We start from the raw sequence: 19,068 nt of genomic DNA, 5'->3' as shown, positions 1-19,068 counted from the left end.
CATGAAAAAACTTCTTATAAAAATATATCTGCCGTTCGGAGTCGGCTTGAAACTGTAGGTCCCTCCATATGTGGAACAACATCAAGACGCACAAAGGGTGTACGTGCCAATTATATATATTAGGCCGGGTCGATTTGTGGGGAGGCAAAAAAATCGTCCATTGCTCTGTGAAAATCATATTCTAGGGATCAAAATAAGAAACTTTGCCGGAGGAACCATACCTCTTAAACGAATTCTGATGTCCCCCAATTTGGGTCGAACTTTTAGTGTCTTTTGTGGGGAGGCAAAAAAATCGCCCATTGACCTGTGAAAATCATATTCTATGAGAAAAGAAACTAAAAAGTTCGACCCAAATTGGGGGACATCAGAATTCGTTTTAGAGGTATGGTTTCTTCGGCAAAGTTTCTTATTTTGATCCCTAGAATACGATTTTCACAGAGCAATGAGCGCTTTTTAAATCGACCCGCCCTATATTATATATATATTTGTTTATTATTGTAAGGGCTTGCTGCATGCGATCCGAAATGGTTTCCTCGTGCCAGCCTAATAAATAAACTACTAGGTCATCAGCGTAGCCCTGAGTGTGAAAACCTAGGTTGTTCAGTTTGTGGAGAAGTTCATCTATGACTAAAGTCCACAAAAGAAGAGAGAGTACGCCTCCTTGAGGGCAACCTCTTCTGGCTTTGATAGATTTTATTGTTCCTCCTAGTTCGGTGCGGATCGTCCTAGATTTCAGCATGAATATTATCCATCTAGTAATGGGTTCAGGTACCTCCTTTAGATATAGGGCATTATAGATTGCCTCATAGGAAGTGTTATCAAAAGCCCCTGATATGTCAATAAATGCACATAGAGCTATCTGTTCGGACTCAATAGCCTTTTAATAACTGTTACCAGGCTGTGTATTGCAGTCTCAGTGAATTTTCCCTGTTGATAGGCAAATTGAAGTCGATGCAGTGGAAAGTTAGCTAGATTGTTTTCCCTAATATACTGATCAACTATCTTTTCCATTGTTTTAAGGAAAAATGAGCTAAGACTAATTGGTCTGCACAAGTGATCCAGGGAAGTGAGTGTCCAGCAGAAGTTGACTGGTTTCCTCTGGATTCCTTGTGTAGCTTCCATCTGGTTTTTGCAGGGTACTAATGCCGTTTGAGTGATATTTTAGTAGGGCATTTTGGATACGAATAGCATTCGGATGACTACAAATCTTTTCACAATGATTCCTCCAAGTAGCCCTTTTAGGTTTCCTCAATTATTTGTTGTAGTTGGTTAGGGCTGTTGAGTGGGAGGATCAGTCCCCCGTTGCTTTAGCTCTATTCCACAAAGTTCTTGGTTCTTTATGCAGGTAGGAAACTGTACTATTCCACCAAGGAACATTTATTTCTGGCTTTTTCACTTTTGCTGGACAACTTTCGTGAAACGCAGATGTTATGTTTGAGTATAGTTCGTTTGATTCGAACTCAACCTCAGATATAATCTGAATATGACGCCTAGAGCAGTTAACACTTTGTTCTAAACAAAAGTGAAAGTAGTCCCAATTAGTTTTTCTGGGGTTTCTGTAAATTGTCATTTGTGGTTTGGTCGCACCTATATCAAATCTAACATGTCTGTGATCCGACATAGATGTTTCCTCTGGCAAATGCCAATTTGAGACTTCGGGCAAAGCATTATGACTAGAGAGACTGATGTCAAGGACTTCTCTCGTGATTGCATTAATGAAAGTCGGTTCGTTGCCTCGATTTAGGATAGATATTATATTATACCTAAGTAGAAATTCAAGAAGGTACTCACCTCTTAGATTTATGTTTGTGCTCCCCCACGCTGTGTGGTGCGCATTTGTAATATAACCTCCCATGTTGGAGCAGTAACCTTATCTCCTGGAAGGTAAGCGGAGGCAAGTACTCCCTCATGCTCACCTTTGCTCGTTGGCACTTTTACCCAAATCGCCACCAGGTCTTCTGTACTAAGCTGTGAGATTAGGATAAAGGTTAGTTGATTATTTATTGGGACGATCTTTGTTAGCAGCATATATCAACTTACCGTTTACGCTCTGGAGTCCCAGAACGACTCCTTTACGTACCCATAGTTCTTTAATGAAAGCTACATCCAAGAGTTCTTGGTTAAATCTTCTCGTAAGCACGTCCGAGGCTGCTTTGGCGTGATGAAGATTTATTTGAAGCCATCCGAGTTGTCTTCTGTTGTCACGAGGTTTCTGTTTTGGCCAGGTCATCTAGTAATCCTTCGTTTGGCAATGGCTGCCTTTTTCTTACCACGGTTGCTCTTCAGCAGGACTGCTTCCTCAGCGGACATCTGATCCCCTCTTCGAGCCTTGTTATGGCTGTGCGCTTTTTTATCGGCCTGCAGCGGGGGTCGCATGCGAATGCCCTAGGCCACGTTATAGCGCCATGTGCTGGTTGTTGTTGCCTTTCCTGCCTCGTGTCAGGAGCAACTGGCTTTATCGCCCTGGGATATTGAAGCCGTTGGAGTCAAAGTTTCTGCTTGCTCCGAGCTTTGTTTCACCGAAGGTTCAGAGTCCTTTTCGGTAACCTTGGGCGGATCAATCGGGCCTTTAGATTTTGGCCGAAGATGGGTTTTACCGAACCCGTAGTTCAGCCAATTATTGAGGGTTTTTATGACCTCTGCGGAGATTGGGTGGATAGCAACACTCTGTTGAGCACCCGTCAGTCATTCGTGTTGAGGCCCTAGCATACGGACAGATACAAAGGATCCTATATGGACCAAACAATATACAAGTAATATAAATGACGTAGAACTCGTAAATAAGGAAATTGACAAATTATTGAAAGAGGGAATAATACAAAACAGCTGCAGCCCATACAATTCACCCATGTTAACCGTATATAAGAAAGGTATAGATGAGAGCGGAAAAACCAAAAGGCGTATGGTTATAGATTTTAGGAAATTAAACGAGCATACCATCACAGACAGATACGTAATACCAGACATATATATTACCCTGCAAAACTTAGGGAAAGCCAAATTTTTCACTACACTTGGTTTGCAGTCCGGCTTTCATCAAATTAAGATAAAGGAAGGGACAGAGATAAAACATCGTTTTGTGTAAATGGAGGTAAATATGAGTTCATTCGAATGCCTTTCGGATTGAAGAACGCCCCATCTATTTTCCAAAGATGTGTAGATGGCATCCTGCGCGACTTTATTGGTAAATTCGCATATGATTACATTAACGGTGTAATCATTTACTCTTCATCCTATGAAGACCATATGAAACAAGTGTCCAATGAAATGTCAAAATTTTTCATGGAAGAGGTAGAATATTTAGGTCATATTGTAAAGTACAATAGAATTTCTACTAATTCGAATAAAATAAGAACGATAGAAAATTACCCAATACCAGAAACCCCCAAAGACCTTAGAGGATTCTTAGGACTTACTGGATACTGGATAAAAAACTATGCAGCTCTAGCTAAACCCTTAACTTTACATCTTAAAGGAGATAACTCTCATATCGGAAAAAATAAAAGTAAGAACACAAAAATTAGTTTAGACCAAATGGCCATAGAAGCCATAAGTAAACTGAAAAACTGCTAAAGGAGCAGGTGGAATTATACCAGCCAAATTATGAGAAAGCTTTTGAACTCACTACAGACGCTTCCAATATAGCCATTGGAGCTGTATTGAATCAAATAAAAATCCAATTTATTTTTATCACACACACTAAGGACCACAAAACAAATTATAGTACCAACGAGAAAAAGTTACTCGCTATTATATGGTCGCTACAAAAATTACGAAATTACATATACGGCATAGCCGACTTAAGGGGTAACACCACTGTACACGCGTAAAATAAACACGATTTTTAAAGAATTTTTTTGTATAGAAGGGAAGGTAAAACAATCACTCTGATTTGGGAAGTTATTACTTATATACTAAAATACAAAATTACAAAGTTTGATCGAAAAATTTTACAAAATAGCGGCATTGGAGACATTTTTGTAATGTGGTTTCTCTTGAAGGAGCTCCGCGGCACGCAGCACAGAGGGTGCAAATTTTAATCTGGAACAAAGAAACATTTTTTTTCTTAATCTAGATAAGAATAGCTAGAGAAACACATAGGGGATTTAAAAAATATTTATTTTTGTGAAATTAACAAGCATTTGAAGGAAAACACTCTATTTTGGACTAAAAAAACGGCACTTAAATAATTATAACAATCGTTTAAATTACTCTATCGAAAATCCCCTACGCTCTTCTCTTAAGAAGGTTATTATACAGACGTAGTGAAAAACCTGATTAAAAATATTTAAAATTGTTTGAGTTATGCTGCGTGCCAATTTCAAAATACGAGTTTTGAGAAAAACGCGTTTAAAGTTTGGAAATTTGGAGAAGTCGTTAGGTAGCAGTCACTAACGCTTGGTTAAAAGCTTCAAATATTTTTGAAATAAACTTCGGTAACGTATAAAACTTTTTGTTCTGTATTTTAAAAGGTTCAAAGAATTTTTTAAGCTTATAAAAATAAAATCAATTCTTTGAAATTTCTACAGTGGTGTTACCCCTTAACCATATATACCGACCATCAATCGCTTACTTACACCATATCGGATAAAAATCCTAATCATAAACTAAAGAGATGGAAAAATATTATAGAAGATTATGAAGCAAAAGTCGTGTATAAACCAGCAACACGGAATGTTGTAGCTGACGTCTTGTCTCAACAAATAATTAACACATCTTCTATAGGTACTGTACACTCATCTGATAGTTCATACAACGACATAATCAAGGCAGTACGCCAACGGCTAAATGCCTATGGTATCCAAATAAAATACGTCACACAATAACTTATACTGACGAAAATTATCTGATATCCGATTTAAAAAGGTTTTTGCAGCCGAAAAAAATCGCAGCAAAACATACAACAGCTGAGGATTTATTTAGATACAGACAAATTATAAAAAACACGTTCACAGATATAAAATTCCTATATACACAAAATAAACTCGAAGACATAACACAACCAGATAGACAGTTAGAATTAGTTAAACAAACGCACGAGCGAGCACACAGAGGATACAAAAATAATGTAAAAGAACTACATACCTATTAAAACAATACTATTGGCCGAACATAAAACAACAATGTAAGGCATGCAACAAAAAGTGCACAGCTTGTCTTTACGGCAAATACGAACGGAATCCCACAAGAGAACTATTAAAAGAATCAGACGTACCAACACAACCAGGGGAATAATACAATATATACATTTAGATATTTATTTTAATGAACGCAAAACATATTTAATAGCAGTAGATAAATTCTCAAAATACATAACTATCAGACAATTAGACTCAAGAACAGAAATGGACAAAACAGTAGAAGAAATTCTTATCAACAATTTTCCGAACTGTCAACGACTCATGACAGATAACGAAAGTTGTCTGAATACACCAATGTTACAACAAAAGTGTATAAAATACAATATCAACAAAATACAGACACCAATATATAGATCAAAGGCAAACGGTCAGGTAGAACGAACGCACAATTCCGTATCAGAATTGACAATAATATTAAAAATAAAGAATTCAGCATCAGCAACCGAGGAGCTATTTGTAGTTATAAAGAAATTGAACTAGACACCGAACTTTCAAGCAAGGAGACCAGATATTGGTGTTAAGGACTAACATCAGAAGTAAAAGCGACAGTCGTTACAAAAAGTACGTAGTGCAGGAAGATCGTGAGGACACGATTTTGACTAAGGAGGAAAAAGTTATTCACAAAAACAACGTAAAAAATAACACAGTTACAGAACACGACAATAACCTACCTGATATTACTAGCCATGGTCATCATAATCGCAATTCAAGCAGAAGGAGACACCAAACTACAACTATATCTAACAGAAAATATATTCTAACTAGAACCGACGATGCAGACAGTCGTTTCCGCGACAGTCGGTTCTACGTTACCGAAACGACCCGGATTTATATCCGGCCAAGGACTGTTCCTCCAGCAGCATTCCCCGTATGTAAATATGGGGAATGTTTATGCTACTACAACAACAACATGCATATTTATTTGACGAACTCACATTTTTATTCTACGTAATTAATAGACAAAAAATTACCACATCATACGAACAAATACTTAATAAGAACTAAAAATCGTATAATTGCTATTTATAAATATCCTATCATAAATAATCATTGTAAACTATTTAAATTCACACTACTTAGAACTAAGCATGTAAAAATTTTCACCGATACGGAAATTGCCCCGCCGTCGTAACCGATTGGGTTGGTGCATGACTATCATTCGGAATTCACAGAGAGAACGTACGTTCGAATCTCGGTGAAACACCAAAATTAAATAAACATTTTTCTAATAGCGGTCGCCCCTCGGCAGGCAATGGCAAACCTCCGAATGTATTTCTGCCATGAAAACGCTCCTCATAAAAATATCTGCCGTTCGGAGTCGGCTTGAAACTGTAGGTCCCTATTTGTGGAACAACATCAAGACGCACACCACAAATAATAGGAGGAGCTTGGCCAAACACCCAAAAAGGAGGTACACGCCAATTCTATATATATGTATGTATATAAGGAAATTGCCCCTTGCAACAATATTTACACTAGAGTGAATAACTGTAAAACTTATTTAGGCAAGAACAAAGAACAAACATTAATTCGGTATAAATCGGGACGATTTAATTAAGGAAGGGGAAAGTTAAGGAATAATTTCATTCACAAATAATGAATAGAAATAGTTAAGTAAATTCTAAGTATGATCATACAGGGCTGGACAAATCCAAACATATTTTAAGAATAACAAAAGATAAACATATGCGTTTTAAGAATAACAAGAGATAAACATGTTTTTCCTAAACAGCAAACAAAGAAACTAATGTACAAGTCGTGTACCTAAAACAGTAAGATGAGGTATAAGTATAAATACGACTGTCGAATATGTTAGGAGTCAGTCCAGTATTAACATAGTGTTAAGAACTATCCTTAAATTAAATTCAAAATAAATTTTTTATTTTTCCAAAATCAAGCAAGTCCTTAACTATCTTCCAAGTCTTTAAGTAATGGCGCTGAAAAGTCTAAAATATTCTTTTAGACTAAGAAGAACAAATTCATTTATAAATTCTCTATTCATATTTCTATGAGCAAAATTCTTTCTTTCATTAAACGAAACGGATGCGCTTGATTCGCCCATATGCTAATTTTTCTCAACGAGACAAAAATTTTATATCCAAGATTGAAGAAATTACTGACGACCATTCGAAAATAGTCAATATCGGAATATTTCTTATAAAAATATTTGCCAATATTTCGTGAATCCAGAATTTTTGCCATGTCGAGGGGCCGCGGCTCCGTGCATTTATATACATCAATATATGTATGTAAATACATACATGTGTCTTCTAAATTCTCGAGAACCATAGCAAATCGTAATTTTTTTCTGTGGCAAGTGCCCGCAGCCTTATATGCTATAAGTTCAAATATATGTATGTCTATTGAAGTTTGTATACATGTATTTATGTACGTACGTATTTGCCTTTGGCACGTCCATATGAACGATTTTTCATATGCAGATATTCATTTGATTTAGCTGAACGAATATATTATTGGTATATGTTTATTTAAGTTCCGCGTACCAATTAAATATTATTATCCTTAAGGGAATTGAAATACTAGTTCTTTAATTTTTTTATAGATATTTTTATCAACAATTATGTTAACTACAATACTAATATATATATTGTACATATTGTTTATCTATATTGTACATATATATATTATAATACTATAAATAATATTTACATTTCCTGAAATGAAATAAAATATATAAAATTGTGAAAGCACGAATTTCGAAATTGTTCTCATATTATAACAATTTCTCACACGCCTTCGAAATTGACATCGATTAAGTCATTGCGATTTACCTGACTTTTAAACACTACTCTCAATCCATCATGATTAAGAGAATATTTTAGTGCTTTAAAAATCTAGGCTCGGGTGCTACCTGAAAGAGAAGAAAAAATAAAAAAAGCAAGAAGAAAAAATAGAAAAACCTTAAAGTTTAAAGACCTGTTAAATATATATATATAAAAAAACCTGAAATAGACAAAACGGGAAAACCCTGAAATAAAACATATACGAAAGGTAGCTAATAAGAATATTAATTACCTATGTGAACGGTGCATCTCTTTTCGTGGGACCCTGGCTTAGAACCTCCTACAGGGTTTTAAATTTATTTTGAATCTTTTGAGATCTGATACTATTTACCTTATTTCGCAAGAGCCCCTTTGTATTTTCAAACCGAAAAAAACATTTAAAATATCCTACAAACCATTCGAGAAATATTTTTTATGTTTCTTCTATTAAAACGGACAACATAAAACTTCTAAAACCTGCAATGTGGGCATATTTTGCGAAGAACTGACGGTAGCACACCATTTTTGAGTTGACACACTTCGAAAACCCTGTCTTCAGGATTGATAAGCCTTAAATCGCTGTCATCCGAGAAGTTTTTGGATCTAATCAGGGCTTCTTAATGTAACTTCAGCTTTCCTTTTGTTTTCGTCATGGCGTTGGTTCATTTTTCGCATTTGAGCTTATATACAGAACTTTTTGGTAAATACCATAACCAGTGAAATAATGCTGCAGCTGTACCTCATTTTCATCACTTTCTTCAGAAAAATTTAAGTCTTCCTCATTACTGTGTTCGAAAACGAGATCCTCATTTTGCTGGTCTCCTACTTCTGTCTCAAGACAACGATCCTCGGAGCCTACATTTCAATCTAAATTGATGTCGTCATAATCTGCACAGTTTGTACCTTTTTCTCAAATATCTGGCGTCAAATTTTCATGAAGACTAATCGCTCTACTATTTATTGCACTTCATGAGCTGTTGGATGGGTATTCATACCCAGACTAGGTCGTATGCCATATATATTCCTTGTGTCATCCCGTCTAATAGGACACTTGAAAGGATTTTTGGACTGGAAATTTGTTGCATCCAATTCGTCAAACAGATCATTAATTTAACAAACATCTATGTGGGCTTAGCGCATTTGATCATGTAGTTGTCACTACCTAATAAATTCTGGGTCAAGGCCAAGTCGATACCAGAGGCTACCAAATTGCTCAGGACTTGAGTTGGGCGAGAAACGCTCATTTTTTCCAAAAAACTCGGATAAATATGACCCTCCGTTAGTTTCGGACAAATTTTAAAAAGGGGATTCATTCGATCTATATCAAACAATTTTATTACCTTGAAGCTTGTCACTCCATTTGATGTTAAAATATCATATTTCATTAAAGTATTTCGGACGGACTTTATCAAGTGACAATAATCATACATGCAAAAAATATTTGTGTCTTCGTGCAGAAAAATGGGTATTTCTCAGAAATTCTTAAAGTGTTAAAGATACTAGTGTTGGAGGGTCCTTGATCGCAAACTACATCTTTTAAATTTAACCTCATTTTCTTTAGTTGTGCGATATTTTTTTTTTTTAAATGGACAATAATGTGTCCGTATGTATACCGCCATTCGAGGTATAATACGAAAACACATATTTCCATTTCAAACACAATCTCTTAACCATAAAAAATAAACATTTATTGCCAATTTTATTTTCGCGTTGACCTTTCCCAAGGCTTACGAACCCATCGATAACATCTATAGCTTTATTATAGCTCAAGTCCGATTCAATGATGATTTCATCGAAAAATAGAACGCTAATACTTTCGGTGTCGGACATAGTAGATACAATTGTTTCTAAATTTTTTAAGACATTGGACCCTGGAACAACTTACTTAATGAGAAGCCAACGCGAAAGAGATGACTTGTGGGGCAAAGAAAAACCTAGACCGTCACGCATAAACGTATATGCTTTGGAGGACAAATAATCAATGTTTTGAGCCAATACCGATTCCTTCTAACTATACCAATTTTTTTGGCCACTGACGATCATTCTTGCGAAAGTTATAGCATCACTGCTTGAAGTATCTTCCGTAACTACTGCTCGACTACACAAATATTTATACTTTTGCTGCAGCTTCTGATTTTCCGTTTCTAATTCCTCAATTCTTTTCTTTAGTTTAATCTCGTTGCTCCAATAGAAACGAGCAGCCTGAGTAGATCGTTCGCGACTGCTAGTGATTTCTAAGTTCTCACAGATGCTTTAGTTTTTGGAAACCTGCCTCGTTTCCTTAGCATGGAATATTTTTCGAATTCTTCTAATGTAAGATCGTCTCCTACACCTACTGTACGATTTATATACACTGGGCGAGCAAACCCAATCAGAATCAGTACTAGGTGAGCGACTTCTACTAACTGGTTCTAATCTTAAAGAAGGAACAGCCCCATATAAAACTTTAAATCAAGTTACTTGCCCTGGACTAAAGTCGCGCTTACAAACATATCTCTTGGTTGTACGTTGCAAGCCAGAGCTCAACTCTTTCGGGCCTCTCCGCCTTGAGGAAAGGCGTACAACGTATGACCCTTTTCCTCAGAGCAGCCTACCACGCAACAGCTTCGTTGCTTCTTTGGCATTGTACAGCTGTACGTAGGGTCATCGACATGCCATATTAAAAAAAATCATTTTATAACATAATGATTTATGAACATTTAATAATTTATAAACATTTAATAACTCATAAGCATATATTAGGTGCGCAGCTAAGTTCTAGCTGTTTTTTTGATGAAAATACAACTTTATTCAGAAAAAATGGTTACAAGTGAATCATTGAAAGTATTACCCATCGCTGGCTACCACTTTTTTCTATCTTTCTTGTAGATCTCGTAAACCGTCACGGTAAAACTGTTTATCTTTTGAGGTTATCAAGCCATTTTTTAATGTTTTCATATGAATGGAACTGCTGGTAAGCTAGATCAAGTGCCATCGATCGGAACAGGTGATAATCGGACGACGCAATATCTGGAGAATATATGGGGTTCAGTGTTTCCAGGTAGGTTTTAACGAGTTAGGTAACGTGAGGCCGAGCGTTGTTATGCTGTAAAATCACTTTTTCATGCCCCTCCGCGTATTGCGGCCGCTTTTCGAGCAGTTCTCGGCTCAATCGCATCAATTGACGTCGATACCGATCCCCAGTGATGGTTTCGCTTGGTTTTAACAGTTCATAATAAATAACATCAACTTGGTCCCACCAAATACATAGCATAACTTTAGCAGGGTGAATATTCGGCCGAGGCGATGACGTAGAAGCATGACCGGGCAGTCCCAATGACTTTCTTTTCTTTGGATTACTGTAATGAATCCATTTTTCATCACCCGTCACGATGCGATGAAGAAAACCCTTCATTATTTGCCGATGGAGCAATGCCTCCAATTCAGCGTCTTCGAAGGTTTTTGGCCTTCCTTCACGCGGACGGTCGTCAACATTAAAATCACCATCTTTGAAGCGACGAAACCAATCTCGGCACGTTGTTCCACTTCAAGCAGCATCTCGATAAACTTTTTGTAGCTCTCGATGCGCTTCAGCCGCCTTTTTTCGAATGAAAGAGGAAAATCAACACTTCCCGCAAATGACGATTATTCGGAATCAGACATTTTCACAAAACCAAAAGTGTATGATACCAAAAAAAATTACTAATGTGTCGAAGCAGTTTGTTTACCATATGCCTAAGCTTGGTTTATGACGTTTAGGTTATGTTAGAATCGATCGAGTATCGCGAATTTTGTGTTTTTTCAAATTTCTATTTTTAATATTTATTTTTTCCCCTTCAAAAGTAATCCCCATAAGATATTATACACTTGTGCCAACTTAAAAAATCATTTTTTTATCCTGTTCAGCTTCTCCTTCGATGACGTCTTTATCTCGTCAATCGTAGCGTAGCGTCGTCCTTTCATGGGCCCCTTCGGTTTCGGGAACAAGAAAAAATCACAGGGGGCCAGATCTGGGGAATACGGTGGCTGTGGCATCATTAGTGTGTTGCTTTTGACCTAAAAGTCACACACTAGTGTGTGAGCAGGGGCGTTATCGTGATGCAAGAGCCAATTTTGGTTCTTTCACAAATCCGGGTGTTTCTGGTGGATTTCTTCGCGCAAATTGCGCATAACTGGCAGGTAATATTCCTTTTTGACCGCTTTACCCTGTGGTAAGAACTCATGATGCACAACGTCCCTGCAATCGAAGAAAACGGAAAGCAAAACTTATACATTCGACCGAACTTGGCGCGTTTTTTTCGATTTTGGTTGGTGCGGCAGCTTCCATTGACATCATTGAGCTTTGGTTTTCACGTCATAACCATACACCCACGATTCGTCACCAGTTATGACCCTCTGGAGCAAGTTTGGGTCGTCGTGGACAGAGTCCAACATCTCATTAGCAATCTTCATGCGATGCTGTTTTTGGTCGAAATTCAGCGGCTTTGGTAAAAATTTTGCGGCGACCCGTCTCATGCCAAATCACTTCACTTCATCAATGTTTTGTTTGTTGTTGAAGTGCTCGGGCGTCCGGCACGCTTTTCGTCGTTCATATCTTCTTGGCCTTCTGAGAACATTTTGTACCACCGATAAAAGTTGCTTTGGTCCAAAGTAGCTTCTCCGTATGACACAGCCAACATTCGGAATGCATCCGTGCACTTAACTTGGTTTTTCACACAAAATTTGTTACAGGTTCTTTGATCCATCTTTTTGAAGAGGTAAAAATCGAATACAAGCCGAAACACGTGTGTACAGACAAACTCGTTTGTTTGTCCGGCGGCAATGCTGAGAAAAACGGTTTAAATACAATGAACTCCAAAAGTGTACTGTTTTATTTTGCATGTAGGCTTGCTTATATACATACACATATACTTAATTCTAAAGGTTCTAATTCTAATTTGGTCCCCTTTAATCACCTGATGTTCAAGGTTGCGGGAATGCAATGCAGGGGCGGATCAAGTGATGCGGTCAAAAGGGCGCTCATAATATGACCAATCATATGCAGGGGCGGATCAAAGGATGCGGTCAAAAAGGGCGCATATAATGTGACCAAACATCCCGGGCCCGTTGAAATGTATTTCAAGCAGGTAGTACAGCCATTTTATGACCCAGAATTGAAGACATAGTAATGCCACCAGTGCTTTAGCACCTGCATGGTAATGCGTGATGTGTAAATGTCGAATATAGAGCTCCACGAAGTGACATTTTCCTGGCAATATGATAGGGTGTTTCTGAAAATCTGCCAAATCTGCTAGCTCAAGACGCCCACCAACTAGTAGTAGACGAAAACCACCATGAATCTGCAGAAACGGGTTGAGAAATTTAAGTTGCCCAGATATTGTTTTGTTTTGGTTGATCAGCCGTATTTCGTCAGCGAAGTGCTGTTGTTGCACATTCCAAACAATGCACCACAGCGCTTGCTTCAAATCTTGAGGTGATAGAGTTCCTTTGTCTAGGTGAGTTTCAAGCGGCCTGCTTGTTAATTGATGAAAACGAAATAGCCAGGCTACAACTCGTAAGCAATGAATGTATGTACTGTTTCTCTCAAGCACCTTCAAAATGTAGTTTTCTTCGATGACTGCTTTAAAAGCTGACTTACGTTTTTCTCGAGAAACTTCTTCCGTATCGAGTTGGCCACATTGATTGCTGGGCCAGTTTTCGGGTTCAAGTTGTAAGAATGATGGTCCTGAAAACCAAATTGAATTGCTTAGTTCAAGTGCAGTACAGCCTCGTGACACGATATCAGCCGGGTTGCACTTTGTTGGGACATGCCGCCAACTTGCATCTGCTGTGAGATCTTGAATCTCTGACACTCGATTACCGACGAATGTTGATAGGGTAGCTGAGTGCAGTTCAAGCCAATGTAGCACAATTTGTGAATCAGTCCACAGAAACACAGTGGTGTTGGCGTTGAATAGAGGTTTTATTTTTGCTAGTAGACGTGCCAACAGCAAGGCGCCACACAACTCGAGTTTAGGTAGCGATTGCTTCTTAATTGGAGCTACACGCGACTTGGCAGTCAAAAGGGTGACAGTAGGTTTGCCTTCTGTTGATTTCAAGCGAAGATAAATAGCACAGCCATAGGCTCGAATGGACGAGTCACAAAACCCATGAATTTGTAAAGAGTTGTGATTTGTTGATCCAGAATACCTTGGAACTGAGAGCGTACTCAGATGAGCTATGTCCTTGAGAAATCGTTCCCAAGCCGTTTGTAGGTTCTGCGGCACCGACTCGTCCCAATTCAGCTTCAAAAGCCATATTTCTTGTAATATCATCTTTGCAGTAATAATAACCGGAGCGAGAAGTCCCAAAGGATCGAAAAGCGCTGATGCAATAGATAAGATTGATCTCTTAGTTCCACGTCCATTTACAGGTTGTTTCAACTGAAAAGAAAATAAGAAAATATCTCGTATTTGATCCCATTTTATACCTAAAGTGCTCGTTGTAAAACTTTCGTCGATATTTAAATCTTTCATGGTGTCATCTTCTCGAAATTTATGGTGGTTTGAATGCCACTTCGCCAAGGGGAAACAACCACGCCTCAGTATCTCAGTGACTTCGTATTTGATTCGCGATAGCTCTGCCAGGGTATCGGCACCGCATAAAAGATCATCAACGTAGAATGACGTTTTAATTGTGCTGGAACCGAGCGCATACTCCGATTCGTATGCATCAGCAATGTAGTTTAGGCTCTGTACAGCGAGATAAGGAGCGGACGCCGTACCATATGTTACCGTGTTTAACTGGTAAGTGCGTATTTCATCGTGGGGCGTACTTCTCCATAAGATGTATTGGAATTTGCGATCGTTTTTATCCACCAAAAATTTGTCTATACATCTTTACGATGTCAGCAGTAAGTGTGTAACGATATAATCGAAACCGTAGTAGCAAGATGTATAGATCGTTCTGCAGAGTAGGCCCCACAGCAAGAATATCGTTGAGCGATCTTTGGGTTGTACTCTTGCAGGAGGCGTCGAATACTACCCTGAGTTTAGTTGTTGTGCTAGTTGGCTTCAGGACGTAATGATGAGGCACATAGTAATGTGGATTATCGAAATCCACATTTTCAACGATGCTCATATGCCCAAGGCGGGAATACTCTTCCATAAATGCGATGTATCGTTGGTGAAGGTCAGGACAGCGCATTATACGCCGCTCCTGAGCAATAAATCTTCGAAGTGCAGTTGCGTACGACTGGCCAAGACAATGAGGGGCCTCTTTAAACGGTAGCTTGACAACAACTCTCCCCTCGACGTTTCTCTGCACGGTTTGCATGTAACTTTGTTCACAATTCCTTTGCTCAGTGGTCCACATGTCTGCCTTTGATGGTTCATCCAGCTTCCAGAGGCGTTGCAAATTGGCATCCACTGATTCCTCAACTGACAGTAGGCAAATTGATGATGAATTCTCTATAGGTCGTTGATATCGGCCAGAGACGACCCAACCTAATAAAGTCTTCTGTAGTGACGGTAACCCAGGTGCTAACTTTATTTGCCCAATAGACAGGATGTCGAAAAAGATTTCTGTGCCGATGAGTAGGTCTATACGTGTTGGCTTGAAGAAATTTTCGTCGGCGAGTTCAATGTTAGCAGGCAAGTTCCAAGATGTGATATTAAATTCAGCCTCTGGCTGATAAGCGATCTGCGAGGTAACATGGAACGATAATGGTGTCTCATAGTCACACATTCGAGATTTGACAGTGGCTGATGTCTTGTGTTTGATGTTTGTTACCGAGTCCCCAATGCTCTGGATTTCAGCGTGGTGCCTTTCCCCTGGGAGGCGTAATTTTCGGGAAAACTCCTCGGTAATAAAATTTACTTGGGGGCAGGAGTCGAGTAGCGCTCTACCCAATTGAAAACAGCCAGACGCATCTCGGATGAGTACCACTGCAGTTGCTAGTATGACTTGTTCTTGTGGCGATTTTTCTTGATGTGTGTGCGCAGCTGCAGTACTTACAGGTTGCGTTGGTTGCTCAAGTGATGATGTAGGAAGCGATACTGACTGCATTTTGTTTGAAGTAGGAGCACGATGAAGTAGGCTGTGATGAGAACGAGCACAATGTTTACATCTGAATGCGGACGAGCAATGTGCTAGTTGGTGTTTATTAGATAAACAATTTAGGCACAGACCTAACCTTTTAACCTCCTTGAAGCGGTCAGCAATCTCCATTTGCTTGAAGCGAGAGCAACTGCCAATCAAGTGGTCTGAATTAGAACATAATGCGCAAGAGCGACTTGTACATGAAAACGAATAGCCCCTACGTGGCGGCTTGTTCCTGTTTTCCTGTTTGTAGCTGGATTTTCCAGAATCACCAAACGAGAGGGAGCCCGATGCTGACTCTAAAAACTGACAGCGTCGTTCGAGAATCTTTGCGCACTGTTCCCAAGATGGTAGCGATGTGAAGTCTAACGACTCCTTCCACTTTCTTTGCGTTTCTTCATCAACCTTGTCCATTACAAGGTGAATGAGCAGTAAATGCGAAATGTTTTTATCAGAGCCGATTGACAACAGCGAACTATAAAGTGCAGACACGTTGTCGACCAAACTTTGTAACTGAGAAGCACCACCTTTTGCAGCAGAAGGCAGCTCGAATAACGACTTGATGGTTTCCATGAAGATGAGCGTGCTATTGTCGTAACGGGACTTTAATCTGTCTAATGCCTTTGAGTAGTTCTCGCTGGTGATTTGGAACGCCTTCACAGTCTCCAAGGCCTGCCCTTGTAAACAATTGAGGAGATGGTTGAACTTCTCAATATTAGACAGCGATGACTCATTTCCGATGACGTGCATGAATGATGCGATGAAATTTTTATATTCTGAGTACCTTCCACAGAATACGGGTAATTTTAATGCTGGTATTTTTGAATGCGAAACAGGAATTGCTGCTGTTGATTCACGAAACGTTGAGTTGTGTTCATCTTCACCGAGCTGCATCTGGATGTTTGAACGGATGGTGACGTAGAGGTCTTCCAGGTCACCCCGACCATTGTCTTCTGGATCGAGCTTCTCGATTTGCGTTTGATAGCCCAACCCCTGCTTAAAATAGGAATCTAAAATTCCGAGTCGACACTTGAGTTCGATGGGCGAAAGTATTTTTCCAGTTTTACTTTCGCTTGTCTCCACTATTGTCCTTATGCGGGACATGTTTTTCCGGGTTAGTAAGCGCTGCTGCTTGACTTCTTCCAGCGACATGATTCACCAAATAAATTTTGCGAAAAGGTATGGATGTGTGATTTGCGAAATAACAAAACGATGAAAATGCTGAGCCGAAAAAATATTTGATGGTTGGTGAATCACTGCAGTAAAACTTAAGTTTTATGCCAAACAGCAAAAGTTGACAATAATCCACGGTTGCGAAAAATGTAATTGCTGAACCGATATTTATTCCGTTATCAGCGATTGCCACTAAAAATTAAGACACACTATATGTATGCCCCACGTTGGGCGCCAGAAAATGTACAGACAAACTCGTTTGTTTGTCCGGCGGCAATGCTGAGAAAAACGGTTTAAATACAATGAACTCCAAAAGTGTACTGTTTTATTTTGCATGTAGGCTTGCTTATATACATACACATATACTTAATTCTAAAGGTTCTAATTCTAATTTGGTCCCCTTTGATCACCTGATGTTCAAGGTTGGTCTCCTTTAATCACCTGATGTTCAAGGTTGCGGGAATGCAATGCAGGGGCGGATCAAGTGATGCGGTCAAAAGGGCGCTCATAATATGACCAATCATATGCAGGGGCGGATCAAAGGATGCGGTCAAAAAGGGCGCATATAATGTGACCAAACAACGTGCAAGCAAAGCAGCTGTCAATAATTAACTGAACATTCAAAATGGCCGAACTGGTCGGCATGAGTGAGAGACATGAGTACCAACATATCGACACAAAAAAATTGAGATTCGAATATACGTAACCTGCGCAAATTCAAAATTCGCGATACTTTTTGAACACACTTCGTATTGATAAACAGCGGGAACTTAGGTGCGCACCAATAATTACCCAATTCAAAAATTATGTTCAAATTAATCTTAATACTCCACTTCTGCTAATTGAAAAAAAAATGTTTCGCGTTATATTTTCTGATATGTTATGGTATGTTTTGTACTCAATAGAAGCACACAATTTTTTATATGGCTTACTTTTATATACCGTCAAAGCACAATTATCGGCCATATAACACACGATATACTCGTACGTATAACAAAAAAATGGAAGTGGGAATATTATTGAATACATGAAATTACAAAAAGCCATAATATTATCAAAGAATATCAAATGAAGTTTAGAAGAAAATCTTGCGAACAATTGATACAACCAGTAATTTTGACCGTTAATACTTTTAGTTGCAATATCACACTTGGCAATTCCCATTTAAAAATATTTATATAAATACATTTCTGTATAGATACATGCACATACATGTATCAAATAAATTTGCACAATATATGCATATATGAAATATTATTTACATTCAAAAATTAATTTAAATTTATTAACTAACTCTACTTTCCTCCCCCAAAACTCTAGTGTCACAAGTTAGCAAACCTCACTCTGAATCAAACCTACAATTGACAGCTAATAATAAACAGTTGGAGGAAATCCGTAAACGACGTCTACTGAAGTTGCAAAAAAATATGATAGCGATACGCATGCGAAATTCGATATTACATTTTATAATATTGTTAAATATTTATTCTCATATATTTATTGTTATATGAATCTGTTAAAATAATAAAATAATCGAAAATTCAGTTACAAAGAAAACCGAAAGCTGCTTCACCAAACTCTTCCTCGATTGCTACTCCCTACTTCTATCCTCCAGCCTTGCCATTTGTCGTTGATACTAGGCTTGCCATTTGTCGGTGACAACTCGGCCTTTCTTGATGATTCTCTGCGATCGTTGTCATCGATGTGATTTCGGTTGATATCAGGACCTGACTTCTCATCATCGAAATCATCGTCTACTAAACCTTGAATACACCACGGTTTCATGTTTCCATTTGTAAATACACCTGCGTAAGGTTTTCTCCGAGTTGTAGTATCTGGCAGATCTTCTACTACGTAGCGGTCATTGGGTAAAACTTTAGTTACCATACACGCTCCTTTGAACGACGGATCAA

At 38.5% G+C, this 19,068-nt stretch overlaps 1 protein-coding gene across 1 annotated transcript; it reads right to left on the bottom strand.

Annotated features, from left to right (window-relative positions):
- Nucleotides 1–1,800: 1,800 nt before the first annotated feature.
- LOC129250249 (uncharacterized) lies at nt 1,801–17,134 on the bottom strand. Its single transcript, XM_054889887.1, has 5 exons — nt 16,077–17,134; nt 15,761–16,010; nt 14,778–15,583; nt 13,495–14,716; nt 1,801–1,968 (listed from the first exon to the last, which is right to left on the bottom strand). The coding sequence occupies exons 1-5, from the start codon at nt 17,132–17,134 to the stop codon at nt 1,801–1,803; spliced, it is 3,504 nt and encodes a 1,167-aa protein (XP_054745862.1).
- Between the last annotated feature and the right edge of the window lie 1,934 nt (nt 17,135–19,068).

This window comes from Anastrepha obliqua, chromosome 6 (assembly GCF_027943255.1).
Source record: "Anastrepha obliqua isolate idAnaObli1 chromosome 6, idAnaObli1_1.0, whole genome shotgun sequence".
Taxonomy (NCBI): domain Eukaryota; kingdom Metazoa; phylum Arthropoda; class Insecta; order Diptera; family Tephritidae; genus Anastrepha; species Anastrepha obliqua.
The sequence above is the reverse complement of the archived record's forward strand: the minus strand, read 5'-3'. Positions and strand labels throughout refer to the sequence as shown.